A 13,538-nucleotide genomic window follows, 5' to 3' on the forward strand; every position below is an offset into this window, starting at 1 on the left:
GAGTGAGTGGCTGACTGACTGAGTGAGTGGCTGACTGACTGACTGATTGACTGACTGACTGAGTGGGTGGCTGGCTGACTGAGTGAGTGAGTATCTGACTGACTGAGTGAGTGGCTGACTGACTGAGTGAGTGAGTGAGTGAGTGGCTGACTGACTGAGTGGCTGGCTGACTGACTGAGTGGCTGACTGAGTGGCTGGCTGACTGACTGACTGACTGAGTGAGTGAGTGGCTGACTGACTGAGTGAGTGGCTGACTGACTGACTGAGTGACTGACTGACTGACTGACTGACTGAGTGAGTGAGTGGCTGACTGACTGACTGAGTGGCTGGCTGACTGACTGAGTGGCTGGCTGACTGACTGAGTGGCTGGCTGAGTGGCTGGCTGACTGACTGAGTGAGTGAGTGAGTGGCTGACTGACTGAGTGAGTGGCTGACTGACTGAGTGAGTGGCTGACTGAGTGAGTGACTGACTGACTGACTGAGTGAGTGGCTGACTGACTGAGTGAGTGAGTGGCTGGCTGACTCAATGAGTGGCTGACTGAGTGGCTGGCTGGCTGACTGGCTGGCTGACTGACTGAGTGGCTGGCTGACTGACTGAGTGGCTGGCTGAGTGGCTGGCTGACTGACTGAGTGAGTGAGTGGCTGACTGACTGAGTGAGTGGCTGACTGACTGAGTGAGTGGCTGACTGAGTGAGTGGCTGACTGACTGACTGAGTGAGTGGCTGACTGACTGAGTGAGTGAGTGGCTGACTGACTGACTGGCTGAGTGAGTGAGTGGCTGACTGACTGGCTGAGTGGGTGGCTGACTGACTGACTGAGTGGGTGGCTGACTGACTGACTGAGTGGGTGGCTGACTGACTGACTGAGTGGGTGGCTGACTGACTGAGTGGGTGGCTGACTGACTGACTGAGTGGGTGGCTGACTGAGTGAGTGGCTGGCTGACTGACTGATTGACTGACTGAGTGGGTGGCTGGCTGACTGAGTGAGTGAGTATCTGACTGACTGAGTGAGTGGCTGACTGACTGAGTGAGTGAGTGAGTGAGTGGCTGACTGACTGACTGACTGAGTGGCTGACTGAGTGGCTGACTGAGTGGCTGACTGAGTGGCTGACTGAGTGGCTGGCTGACTGACTTAGTGGCTGACTGAGTGGCTGGCTGACTGACTGACTGAGTGAGTGGCTGACTGACTGACTGAGTGAGTGGCTGACTGACTGACTGACTGAGTGAGTGGCTGACTGACTGACTGAGTGAGTGGCTGACTGACTGACTGACTGAGTGAGTGAGTGACTGACTGACTGACTGACTGAGTGGCTGGCTGACTCAATGAGTGGCTGACTGAGTGGCTGGCTGACTGACTGACTGAGTGGCTGGCTGACTGACTGAGTGGCTGGCTGAGTGGCTGGCTGACTGACTGAGTGAGTGAGTGGCTGACTGACTGAGTGAGTGGCTGACTGACTGAGTGAGTGGCTGACTGACTGACTGAGTGAGTGGCTGGCTGAGTGAGTGGCTGGCTGACTGAGTGGCTGGCTGAGTGAGTGAGTGGCTGGCTGAGTGAGTGGCTGGCTGAGTGAGTGGCTGGCTGAGTGAGTGGCTGGCTGAGTGAGTGGCTGGCTGAGTGAGAGGCTGGCTGAGTGAGAGGCTGGCTGAGTGAGTGTCTGGCTGAGTGAGTGTCTGGCTGAGTGAGTGTCTGGCTGAGTGAGTGTCTGGCTGAGTGATGGCTGGCTGAGTGAGTGTCTGGCTGAGTGAGTGGCTGGCTGGCTGACTGAGTGGCTGGCTGGCTGACTGAGTGGCTGGCTGGCTGACTGAGTGGCTGGCTGGCTGGCTGACTGAGTGGCTGGCTGGCTGACTGAGTGGCTGGCTGGCTGACTGAGTGGCTGGCTGGCTGACTGAGTGGCTGGCTGGCTGACTGAGTGGCCGGCTGACTGAGTGGCCGGCTGACTGAGTGGCCGGCTGACTGACTGACTGAGTGGCCGGCCGACTGACTGACTGACTGACTGAGTGAGTGAGTGAGTGAGTGGCTGACTGACTGAGTGGCTGGCTGACTGACTGACTGAGTGGCTTTTCTGACTGACTGACTGAGTGAGTGAGTGGCTGACTGACTGACTGACTGACTGACTGAGTGGCTGACTGACTGACTGGCTGACTGACTGACTGACTGACTGAGTGGCTGGCTGAGTGAGTGGCTGGCTGAGTGAGTGGCTGGCTGAGTGAGTGGCTGGCTGAGTGAGTGTCTGGCTGAGTGAGTGTCTGGCTGAGTGAGTGGCTGGCTGAGTGAATGGCTGGCTGAGTGAGTGGCTGGCTGAGTGAGTGGCTGGCTGAGTGAGTGGCTGGCTGAGTGAGTGGCTGGCTGAGTGAGTGGCTGGCTGAGTGAGTGGCTGGCTGAGTGAGTGGCTGGCTGAGTGAGTGGCTGGCTGAGTGAGTGGCTGGCTGAGTGAGTGGCTGGCTGAGTGAGTGGCTGGCTGAGTGAGTGGCTGGCTGAGTGAGTGGCTGGCTGAGTGAGTGGCTGGCTGAGCGAGTGGCTGGCTGAGCGAGTGGCTGGCTGAGCGAGTGGCTGGCTGAGCGAGTGGCTGGCTGAGCGAGTGGCTGGCTGACTGACTGAGTGGCCGGCTGACTGAGTGGCCGGCTGACTGAGTGGCTTTTCTGACTGACTGACTGAGTGAGTGAGTGGCTGACTGACTGAGTGAGTGAGTGGCTGACTGACTGACTGACTGACTGAGTGGCTGACTGACTGACTGAGTGGCTGACTGACTGACTGAGTGGCTGACTGGCTGAGTGGCTGGCTGAGCGAGTGGCTGGCTGAGCGAGTGGCTGGCTGAGCGAGTGGCTGGCTGAGCGAGTGGCTGGCTGAGCGAGTGGCTGGCTGAGCGAGTGGCTGGCTGAGCGAGTGGCTGGCTGAGCGAGTGGCTGAGTGAATGGCTGGCTGGCTGAGTGAGTGGCTGGCTGAGTGAGTGGCTGGCTGAGTGAGTGAGTGGCTGGCTGAGTGAGTGAGTGAGTGAGTGGCTGGCTGAGTGAGTGGCTGGCTGAGTGAGTGGCTGGCTGAGTGAGTGGCTGGCTGACTTAGTGGCTGGCTGACTTAGTGGCTGGCTGACTGAGTGGCTGGCTGACTGACTGAGTGGCTGGCTGACTGACTGAGTGGCTGGCTGACTGACTGACTGACTGAGTGGCTGGCCGGCCGACTGACTGAGTGGCTGGCCGGCCGACTGACTGAGTGGCTGGCCGGCCGACTGACTGAGTGGCTGGCCGGCCGACTGACTGAGTGGCTGGCCGGCCGACTGACTGAGTGGCTGGCCGGCCGACTGACTGAGTGGCTGGCCGGCCGACTGACTGAGTGGCTGGCCGGCCGACTGACTGAGTGGCTGGCCGGCCGACTGACTGAGTGGCTGGCCGGCCGACTGACTGAGTGGGTGGCCGGCCGACTGACTGAGTGGGTGGCCGGCCGACAGACTGAGTGGGTGGCCGGCCGACAGACTGAGTGGGTGGCCGGCTGACTGACGGCCGGCTGATTGACTGAGTGGGTGGCCGGCTGGCTGACTGAGTGGGTGGCCGGCTGGCTGACTGAGTGGGTGGCCGGCTGGCTGACTGAGTGGGTGGCCGGCTGGCTGACTGAGTGGGTGGCCGACTGGCTGACTGAGTGGGTGGCCGGCTGGCTGACTGAGTGGGTGGCCGGCTGGCTGACTGAGTGGGTGGCCGGCTGGCTGACTGAGTGGGTGGCCGGCTGGCTGACTGAGTGGGTGGCCGGCTGGCTGACTGAGTGGGTGGCCGGCTGGCTGACTGAGTGAGTGGCTGACTGAGTGAGTGGCTGACTGACTGAGTGGCTGACTGACTGAGTGGCTGACTGACTGAGTGGCTGACTGACTGAGTGGCTGACTGACTGAGTGGCTGACTGACTGAGTGGCTGGCTGACTGGGTGGCTGGCTGACTGACTGACTGGGTGGCTGGCTGACTGACTGACTGGGTGGCTGGCTGACTGACTGACTGGGTGGCTGGCTGACTGACTGACTGGGTGGCTGGCTGACTGACTGACTGACTGACTGAGTGGCTGGCTGACTGACTGGCTTACGTGTTCAATCAAATGTATTTATTAAGCCCTTTTTACATCAGCCGATGTCACAAACTGTTGTACAGAAACCCAGCCTGAAACCCATTTCAGCAAGAAATGTAGATGTAGAAGCATGTTTCTCTCTCCTTCAGTGCCTGTTGAGGACCCAATGAAGGATATGGTGGAGGTAATGGAGGGAGGCAGGGAGGAGGGCTGGGATAAGAGTCTGCCTAGCAGCAAGCAGGTCACTTTCCTGGTGTACCGAGAGGGAGACCAGCTCAGCTTCTTCCGGGTCGTCGACCGAGGCGATGGAACTCTGACCCCTGTCTCAGAATCACTCAGGTGAGTCACTCTGAGACGATATACAGATTTTAGATCCGTGTGTTTTATTAGGAAGAGTAGGTGGCAGGTCCAAAGGTTAAGCATAGGGAATTAAATTGTTTAGGTTTAGGGCCAGCATGTCAACAATACGTCATTAAAATGACAGTTCTACACAGAGACAGTCTAAAAATAGACCTGGTTTATATTCTTCCTCAAATATCTGGTCAATGTCAGGACTGGTGAATGTGTGACGACATTGTGGACTAAAGTAGTTTAGGACAGTTCAGAACAGGATATATTTCTCTCTGTTAGCTGTTGATCTCTTCCCCCGTGAAAGTCCTGTCCATGTGTGATCTTTGCATTTTCTGTCCAAGTCGTTAATGTGTGTGTCTTGGTGTCCGTGTGTGTTCCAGTGGAGGCTCAGTGTACAACATGTACACGGAGGAGGAGGACGACGACGAGGAGACGGGGGGCTTGGCTTTGGGACAGCTGTCCCTGGAGAACTCTATCACCATGAACAAGATGAAGCTACTCAAAGCCAAGATGGAGGACATGAACATCAACAAGAAGGTAGATGGATTTTACTTTCTAGTTCTTTCCTTAGGATGTCATTATTCTCTATCCATTAACCTCTCTGGGATATGTGGGACGCTAGGCCAACGTCCAGTGAAAAATCAGAGCGCCAAATTCAAATAAATTACTATAGAAATTAAACTTTCATGAAATCACACATGCAATACACCAAATTAAAGCTACACTTGTTGTGAATCCAGCCAACATGTCAGATTTCAAAAATGCTTTACGGGGAAAGCAAACGATGCTATTATCTGATGACATCACCCCAGTAAACAAACACAGACAATCCTATTTCAACCCTCCAGGCGCGACGCAAAACGCAGAAATAAAGATATAATTCATGCCTTTGACGAGCTTCTTCTGTTGGCACTCCAATATGTCCCATAAACATCACAAATGGTCCTTTTGTTCGAGTAATTCCGTCGATATCCAAAATGTCCATTTATTTGGCGCGTTTGATCCAGAAAAATACCGGTTCCAACTTGCGCAATGTGACTACAAAATATCTCATAAGTTACCTGTAAGCTTTGTTCAACACATTTCAAACTACTTATGTAATACTACTTTAGGTATTTTTTAATGTAAATAATAGATCAAATTTAAGACAGGATGATCTGTGTTCAATACCGGAGGAAAACAAAGTGTAGCTAGCTTTCAGGTCACGCGCCTCTAACAAAGAGTACACTTCCCTCGAGCCTCATTCTGAACAGTGCTACTTCTTCATTTCTCAAAGGAAAAACCTCAACCAATTTCTAAAGACTGTTGACATCCAGTGGAAGCGATAGGAACTGCAAGAAGGTCCCTTAGAAATCTGGATTCCCAATGAATACTCATTGAAAAGAGTGACCTCAAAAAAGAAAAATCTGAATGTTTTGTCCTTGGGGTTTTGCCTGCCAAATAAGTTCTGTTATACTCAGACATGATTCAAACAGTTTTAGAAACTTCAGAGTGCTTTCTATCCAAATCTACTAATAATATGCACATCTTAGCTTCTGGGCCTGAGTAGCAGGCAGTTTACTTTGGACAAGTGTTTCATCTGGATGTGAAAATACTGCCACCTATCCCAGAGAAGTTAACACGGTTAGGATAGTCGAGTATCGACGTCTTTATTATCCAAATAATTTTATTGGCAAAGTGCTTAACGGCAACCTAAACCTTCAAAATGCAAGTCTAGGTGACGACTCTGTGATTTACGAATCAACTTGCATCTAAAATAATTACTAATTTTCTTATCAAAATGAGTAATTCTCTGCCTCCCCTTGCTCGAACTGATCCCCTCAAACACGCTGTATGACTTTCTCTGTCTTCCCCCAGCCTAAGAAGTCTGCCAAGTTGAAACCTCTGTCACCCGTCGGTGCCCGGCCCTGCGGCAACTTTCTGGGGCTCCCCAGACACCACCGCCTCTTCCGTGTCCTGCCCCAGATCAACCAATCCCGCCACTCCGCCTTACACTTACCTCCAATCAGGGACCAGGGATCCGCAACTCCCTCTCCTCCCGTTGCTACTACCTCCGCCACCCACCTGTCAATCAGTGGCCAGGCGCCGCCCTATTTCTCTTCCTCGTCCTGTTACATGCTTCAGGAAGAGGAGTCATGGGAGACCAGCCTCAAGTCGATCCGGCCCCCTCCTAAAGTGTCCCGGTTGGACATCGGCAGCACCAGGCTCATGAGGGACTGTGTGTACCCGCAGCTCCCCGCACTCCCCAGCAGGGGGCAGGCTGAGGGGACAGTGGAGCTGCCTGACTCCAGAGGAGAGGCACTGGGGCTGGAGTTGCTGGAAGAGGTTGCAAGCCTGCTGGAGCCCACACCGCCTGGAGCTCTGTACGGAAACCTGCTCACAGACCCTCTCATCCTGGACATCTCTACCCAGCCAGAGGAGGGTTTGTGCGGGTTGGATGGGCTAGGACCCCTGGGGGTTAGAGCAGAGCACCAGCTCTCCTCCACCCCCTCTCTCCTCTCCCAAGCTGAGGGGATGAACTCTTTAAACAACTGGGCTATGGGTGGTTCTGATAGGTTAGCCTGCAAAGGTCAGAGGACACAGTTAATAGGCAACACCCTTGATCATTTACCCGACTCTCCTTTCCCCTCTTCATCTTCCCCCTCTAGTAGATGGAAACTACCACAACCCTTTGAATTCACAGGCTCAGTAACGCCAACCCTACAATCCAATCCCCCCTCCTCCTCCCGCCCCACCACTCTCTTCTCCCCTGCTCCACCTCTCCCCTCCTCTCTTCCAAGTGGCTCTCATCTGCGAGGCATCAAGATGGACTCCCCAGGCAAGCGGCTGGAGATGATGAGTACAAGTGAGGCACGGGGCATCACCAAGCTGGCCAACCAGGCCTGTAAGAACCCTCTCGGGTCCCTCAGCAACACAGAGCTCCTGGCCTCCCTGTCCTCTTCCTCCAGGACCCCAGTCAGCAGCAGCAGGGAAGGCCTGGGACAGAGCCTGGGATTCGGGTTGGAGCTGCCCGCTGTTGGGGCCTCCAGGCTGGGCATGCTAGGCTCTACGGCCCCCTCCCTACAAGCCAACATCCAGCTGCTCCAGGAGGACCTGATCCGACGGATGTCCCCACTACACAGAGCGACCGCCTCTTACATGGTGAGTCATGAGGACAGACTATTGATATACAACCCAGCTAGGCAGGAAAATGGTTACTATCCACAAATAAGGACTTGCTGAACTGCCTAAATAGAAATGAGCAAATCAAAGCAGCACAATGATAGTGTGTTGTATTGTGAGGTACAGTACTCTTGTTCACTATATAGTTTGTGCGTAGCCTGAAATCTAACCTGTTTGCTAACATTCCACTCCTACTGTGTCATTGCCAAACAATGTTTAGCATGATAAGGAGTGGAATGATGGCTAAACAGACTGATACCCAGGTGGTGTTGATATCCTTGTATTGACCTGGTCTGAAACCTCTCATTGTTCCAGGCACCCAACAGCCTGGGATCAGCTGGAGGCTCCAGTTCAATAAGGAGACTAGGTGAGTGGGAAAACCCAGGGATCCAGGTCTGCTCAAAAGGAGTCCCAATTACTGCACTAGAGAATAGCATGCCATTTCAAATGAGGCCCCAATTAGAAGTTGTTCATTATATACTAGGGTAGGCCTCTCCAACCCTGTTCCTAGAGAGCTACGGTGGTTGCTCCACTGAAAGTTTTGTGATTATGCTGCGGTACTTAGAGGTCATTTGTGGTTTAGTACGGTACCCTGCGTCACCACTTCATTGCTCCAGACCAGCACAAGGAGGAGTTAGAGTACTTATTATGCTTTTGGGTCCTACTGTGTCTCTAACTGACAATGAATGGGTGACATAAACCTAAATATAAACTGATAATTGTGCACGACCTCAGTATTACTTACTAAAACTGTTGTGGTGGTTTTAGTAAGGTTTTTATTTTGAGGTTTTTATTTTGTTAGGATTCTTTTTCTCTTACTGTCGTACTGTAGGCCACTCCTGACTGGAAGACCCATGAGATGACTGTAGGTTTTTGGTTTCTCTCCCTCCAAACGGAAATAATTATAAATAACAAACAGGCTGTATTTACAAATTAGTAACAATGTCTCACTCCACGTTCAAGGATGGCCTTTTTGTCGCTCATTTTACGTTATTTGAAAACGAAATCATCTCAAATATTATTTTTTAAACCAAGCGATTTATTATTAATTTAGAATTAAATTAAAGCCCCTTGGATATTCTCACATATATATTATTAACCCTGTTATTACCAGGACAATATATATTGGTCATGGCTCACAGTGGGATTGCCTTGCAGTTCTTCAGCTGTATCCACTGAAAGCGCACGAGGTTCAAGGCACGAGGGCAGGGGGCACGGGATGGGCCGCAGAGCCGTGCACAGAAGACGGACCTAGCCCATGGGGAAGGGAGGAAGGGAGGGGGAGGCGGTGGACCCCCACCCCGCCACACTCGGTAGCACAGAGCAACACTTTAAGGGGCATTGCACTAATAATGGTGCAGACTTGGGAAACGTTTCCGCTGTTCTTAGTGCCAGTCTGCACGTTCAAACTAAAACAATGTAACTAATAATGGTATCTTTATGCTTTCGTTAATAAAATAATGATAAAAATACTTTTCCAAAATGCAGACGTTCATTTAGTTATGGATCCATAATGAATTACTATGGGAAGAAATATCACTGAATTACAGAAATATTAGGTCGAAGTTGCCTCATGAAGGTAAACAAATTGTTGCTTACTGGAAAATACTCTTTTAAACACACATGGTCACGTTGTACAGCGCCTTTATGGCTATTAGCAGGTAGCTGGACAATAGACTTGCCTAGAAGGAGGGTAGGGGGAGAATTCTATAGTCAAATGTATTTCTTAGTTAGGTTGGCTGTATCACAACCGGCCGTGATTGGTTGCAATTCAGTTTAATCCACCGTAAAAGACAAAACAAATAATACAACAAAAAGTATTATTATTATGTATCACATCTGACCGTGATTGGGAGTCCCATAGGACGGCGCACAATTGGCCCAGTGTTTCTATCACTTTTTTTTTTTTTTTTACAAAATAACCTCAAATATCGTTATATGTTATCAAGTTGATGGCATAGTCATAGCGGCACCTACATAAAGCTGAGTGACTCACTCATTCATGGCTTTGGATCAAAATAAATAAGTACCAAAATTCTTTCTGATAGTCTTTAATAAATAAATGTTTTGGGTATTCTGACCTGGACACCATGTACACTATTATAATAGCCCATTATGGGCTATTAGTTGGACAATAAACCTCTACCAACACCTCTCTGTATTTTGATACTTTGTGAATGGGGCCTCCCCAGTGGCGCAGCTGTCTAAGTTACTGCATTGCAATGCAAAATGCGTTGCTACAGATACCCGTGCCGGCCACCACTGGGAGACCCATGAGGCGGCTTTTGGTTTTAATTTAGAATCTTCCAATCCTCTATATGTGATTATTGGCGAGAGTCACGTCATACTTTTCAATATACTGTAGGCCTACCATAGGCGACATGAGTCTCTCTAGTGTTGAGTAATGTGCTGTTAAAAGTGGTGTAGGTCTTTATTTATTTAAAGAGCATATTGAAGTTAGAAGCAATAGCATTTGAAGCATTAGCCTACAACTATTTTAGCACCGTTTCGCGCTGCTCTGAGACAAGCATGTGGACTGGTCTTGATAAATCAATGAGATTTTATTTTGACTGAATCTCTGTTTGGTTATTGGTTAGACTACAATTAGGGTGTAGAAATGTTATGCTCTTAGTGTAACCTTTATTTAACAAGGCAAGTCAGTTAAAAACAATTTCTTATTTACAAGGACAGCCTACTCCTTCCTCCCCATCGGGGAATTGAACCCCGGTCTCCTGCGTGCCCGCACGACACAGGGATTCCTTTAGCTAAATAGCCCAGTACTATAGCCTACTCCCGACGTCACGTTGTACAGCATCATATTTTTTTCTTGGAATAGAAACACCATAATATTAATCAAATTAATTAAGCAACATTTCTTAAAATCAGTCTCATATACTATGTTCTTACAAAAAAAGGTTTTAAATTCTCTAGTACAGCCACTATTGAAGGTTATCATATGCTTCTCAAAGATGCCCTCTGGTGGTCAAACTAGCACTAACTAGCATTAATGGTACCAGTGGTTGGCACTTAATTAACGTGCCATAGAATTCTGCTGCACCACGCAAGCTGTGCTGCAGTACGCTGAAACTTTTAAAGGACAAACCACTGTACCGTTCTGTAGGTTTTCCCTCCAACCCTGTTCCTGGAGAGCTACCATTCTGTAGGTTTAACCTCCAACCCTGTTCCTGTAGAACTACCATTCTGTAGGTTTAACCTCCAACCCTGTTCCTGGAGAGCTACCATTCTGTAGGTTTAACCTCCAACCCTGTTCCTGGAGAGCTACCATTCTGTAGGTTTAACCTCCAACCCTGTTCCTGGAGAGCTACCATTCTGTAGGTTTAACCTCCAACCCTGTTCCTGTAGAGCTACCATTCTGTAGGTTTAACCTCCAACCCTGTTCCTGGAGAGCTACCGTTCTGTAGGTTTAACCTCCAACCCTGTTCCTGGAGAGCTACCATTCTGTAGGTTTAACCTCCAACCCTGTTCCTGGAGAGCTACCATTCTGTAGGTTTAACCTCCAACCCTGTTCCTGGAGAGCTACCGTTCTGTAGGTTTAACCTCCAACCCTGTTCCTGGAGAGCTACCATTCTGTAGGTTTAACCTCCAACCCTGTTCCTGGAGAGCTACCATTCTGTAGGTTTAACCTCCAACCCTGTTCCTGTAGATCTACCGTTATGTAGGTTCTAGCTCCAACTCTAATCTAGTGCACCTAATTCTAATAATTTGCATGTTGATAAACTGAATCAGGTTAGTTACAACTGGTGTTGGAGTGAAAATCTGCAGCGGGGGCTAGCTCTCCAGAAACGGGGATGGAGATCCCTTAATAGAAATATATATTTGTCCTGTAATAAGACAGAATGAGATCTTCTCAGATCATAATCTCATTGAATCCAAGAGGAAATGTGGTGGAAGATATCTGGAAGGGAAATTCCAAATGTCTTGAGAATCACCCAGTCGGGCGACACTATGTATACCCTCTTTATTGAGATGAAAAATCTGCTGGTTGCTGGTATGTTTTCAGCCCAAGTCTTTGTGAAAGCAACATGTGTATCCTAGTAGCCCAGCACAGGGTCTGTAGTATGCAGTATAATGCTGTCCTGCAGACTGTTGTCTTTGTGTCTCTGGCCTGGTGAGGCAGGGTGGGTGGCCACAATCAACCCACTGCCGCAGACACACACACACACACACACACACACACACACACACACACACACACACAGTGTCAGAGAGACAGAGAACAGCTCTCTGACCGACCCAGGGGTAGTCGCAAACTGAGGGCGCATGCATACAGACAGATACATTGGCGCATGGACAGACACACCACACACATGTATAAGCATGTACACACAAAGCAGCTCACTGACCTAGGATTAGTGTCAGTGAGAACACACACATACAGCAAGTACATTTTCATGCAATTATATACATTTTGCCATGGGGTGTAGAGTAAGTGTTGCAATTTTAACGTAAATTTGCTGCAATTCTACACATTTTGACATGGGGCGGAGAGAAATGTTTGCCTGTTTTAATATCTGAGTGAGACTGACTAACTTGGCAATCTAAACATTTTTAGTTGACATGGGCTAACTGGGGCAGCAGGTAGCCTAGTGGTTAGAGCGTTTGGCCAGTAACTGAAAGGTTGCTGGATCGAATCCCTGAGCTGAAAAGGTCAAAAATCTGTCGTTCTGCCTCTGGACAAGGCAGTTAACCCACTGTTCTCCGGTAGGCTGTCACTGTAAATAAGAATTAGTTCTTAACTGACTTGCCTAATTAAAGATAAACAAAAAAAATCTAAATAATTGACTATCAGTGACTGACTGCTGACGCAAAATCTAATTATGAAGTTGCACCTTGTGTACTAATTGGAAACAGTAAATTGAGACCCCGACTGAGTTGCTAAAATATATTCTATATAAAATATAGATCCGAGAGCCTTCAAAAGGTGGACGGGCTGCTAGTTGCACGTCGTCGTGTTACATCCTGAATTCAAATTGGATTCAATATTATTTTACACTCACCCATCTACACAGTAACCCATAATGACAACGTGAAAACATGTTTTTAGAAATGTTTGCAAATTTAGTGAAAATGAAATACTGAAATATTGCATTTACAGTACATACGTTTTCAGACCCCTTGCTATGACCCTCCAAATTGCGCGCATGATCATGATCATCCATGAGATGTCTCTACAACTGGATTTGGATTCCAACTGTGGCCAATTCCATTGTTTGTGCATGATTTAGAAAGACACACCTGTCCTATATAAGGTTCCACTGTTGACAGTGCATGTCAGAGCAGAAACTATACCATGAAGTCCAAAGAACTGTCCATAGATCTCAGAGAGAGAATTGTGATGAGGCATATGCTGTATCTGGGGAAGGGTTTAAAACAATTTCCAAGAGCACAGTGGTCTCCATCATTGGGAAAGTTTGAAGAACCTGCCAGAAAGACAGCCTATCACCAATCTGGACTTTATGGGAGAGTGGCCAGACGGAAGCCACTCCTGAGAAAAAGGCACAAAACAGTACACCTGGAGTTTGCAAAAAGGCATGTGAAAGACTGTGAAAGATTCTGTGCCTTGATGAGACTAAAATGTAACTCTTTATCCTGAATGCAAAGTGCTATGTCTGGAGAAAGACAGGTGGTGAGTTGTGCCTGGTTAACGTCATCCCTACCGTAAAGCATGGTGGTGGCAGCATCATGCTATGGGGATGCTTTTCAGGGACTGGGAGACAGGTAAGGATAGAGGGAACAATGAATGGAGGCAAATCCTTGATGAGAACCTGCTTCAGAGTGCAAATGACTTCAGACTGGGGTGACGATTTACGTTCCAACAGGACAATGACTTCAAGCATACAGCCAAAGCAACGCTGGAATGGCTTCAGAACAAGAATGTGAAAGTCCTTGAGTGGCCCAGCCAAAGCCCAGACTTAAACATTTGTGGAAAGATTTGAAGATTGCTGTTCACCACCGCTCCCCAT

General features: G+C 49.2%; 1 protein-coding gene across 1 annotated transcript in view; it reads left to right on the forward strand.

Annotated features, from left to right (window-relative positions):
- LOC139562569 (AN1-type zinc finger protein 4-like) overlaps positions 1–13,538 on the forward strand; it is a 71,026-nt gene that overhangs the window by 26,528 nt on the left and 30,960 nt on the right. Inside the window, exons 5-8 of the mRNA XM_071380343.1 lie at positions 4,191–4,380; positions 4,773–4,929; positions 6,250–7,533; positions 7,870–7,921. Coding sequence (XP_071236444.1) covers positions 4,191–4,380; positions 4,773–4,929; positions 6,250–7,533; positions 7,870–7,921 — 1,683 coding nt within the window. The remainder of the gene's footprint in view (positions 1–4,190; positions 4,381–4,772; positions 4,930–6,249; positions 7,534–7,869; positions 7,922–13,538) is intronic.

The sequence above is a fragment of the Salvelinus alpinus genome, chromosome 32 (genome assembly GCF_045679555.1).
Source record: "Salvelinus alpinus chromosome 32, SLU_Salpinus.1, whole genome shotgun sequence".
NCBI classification, from domain to species: domain Eukaryota; kingdom Metazoa; phylum Chordata; class Actinopteri; order Salmoniformes; family Salmonidae; genus Salvelinus; species Salvelinus alpinus.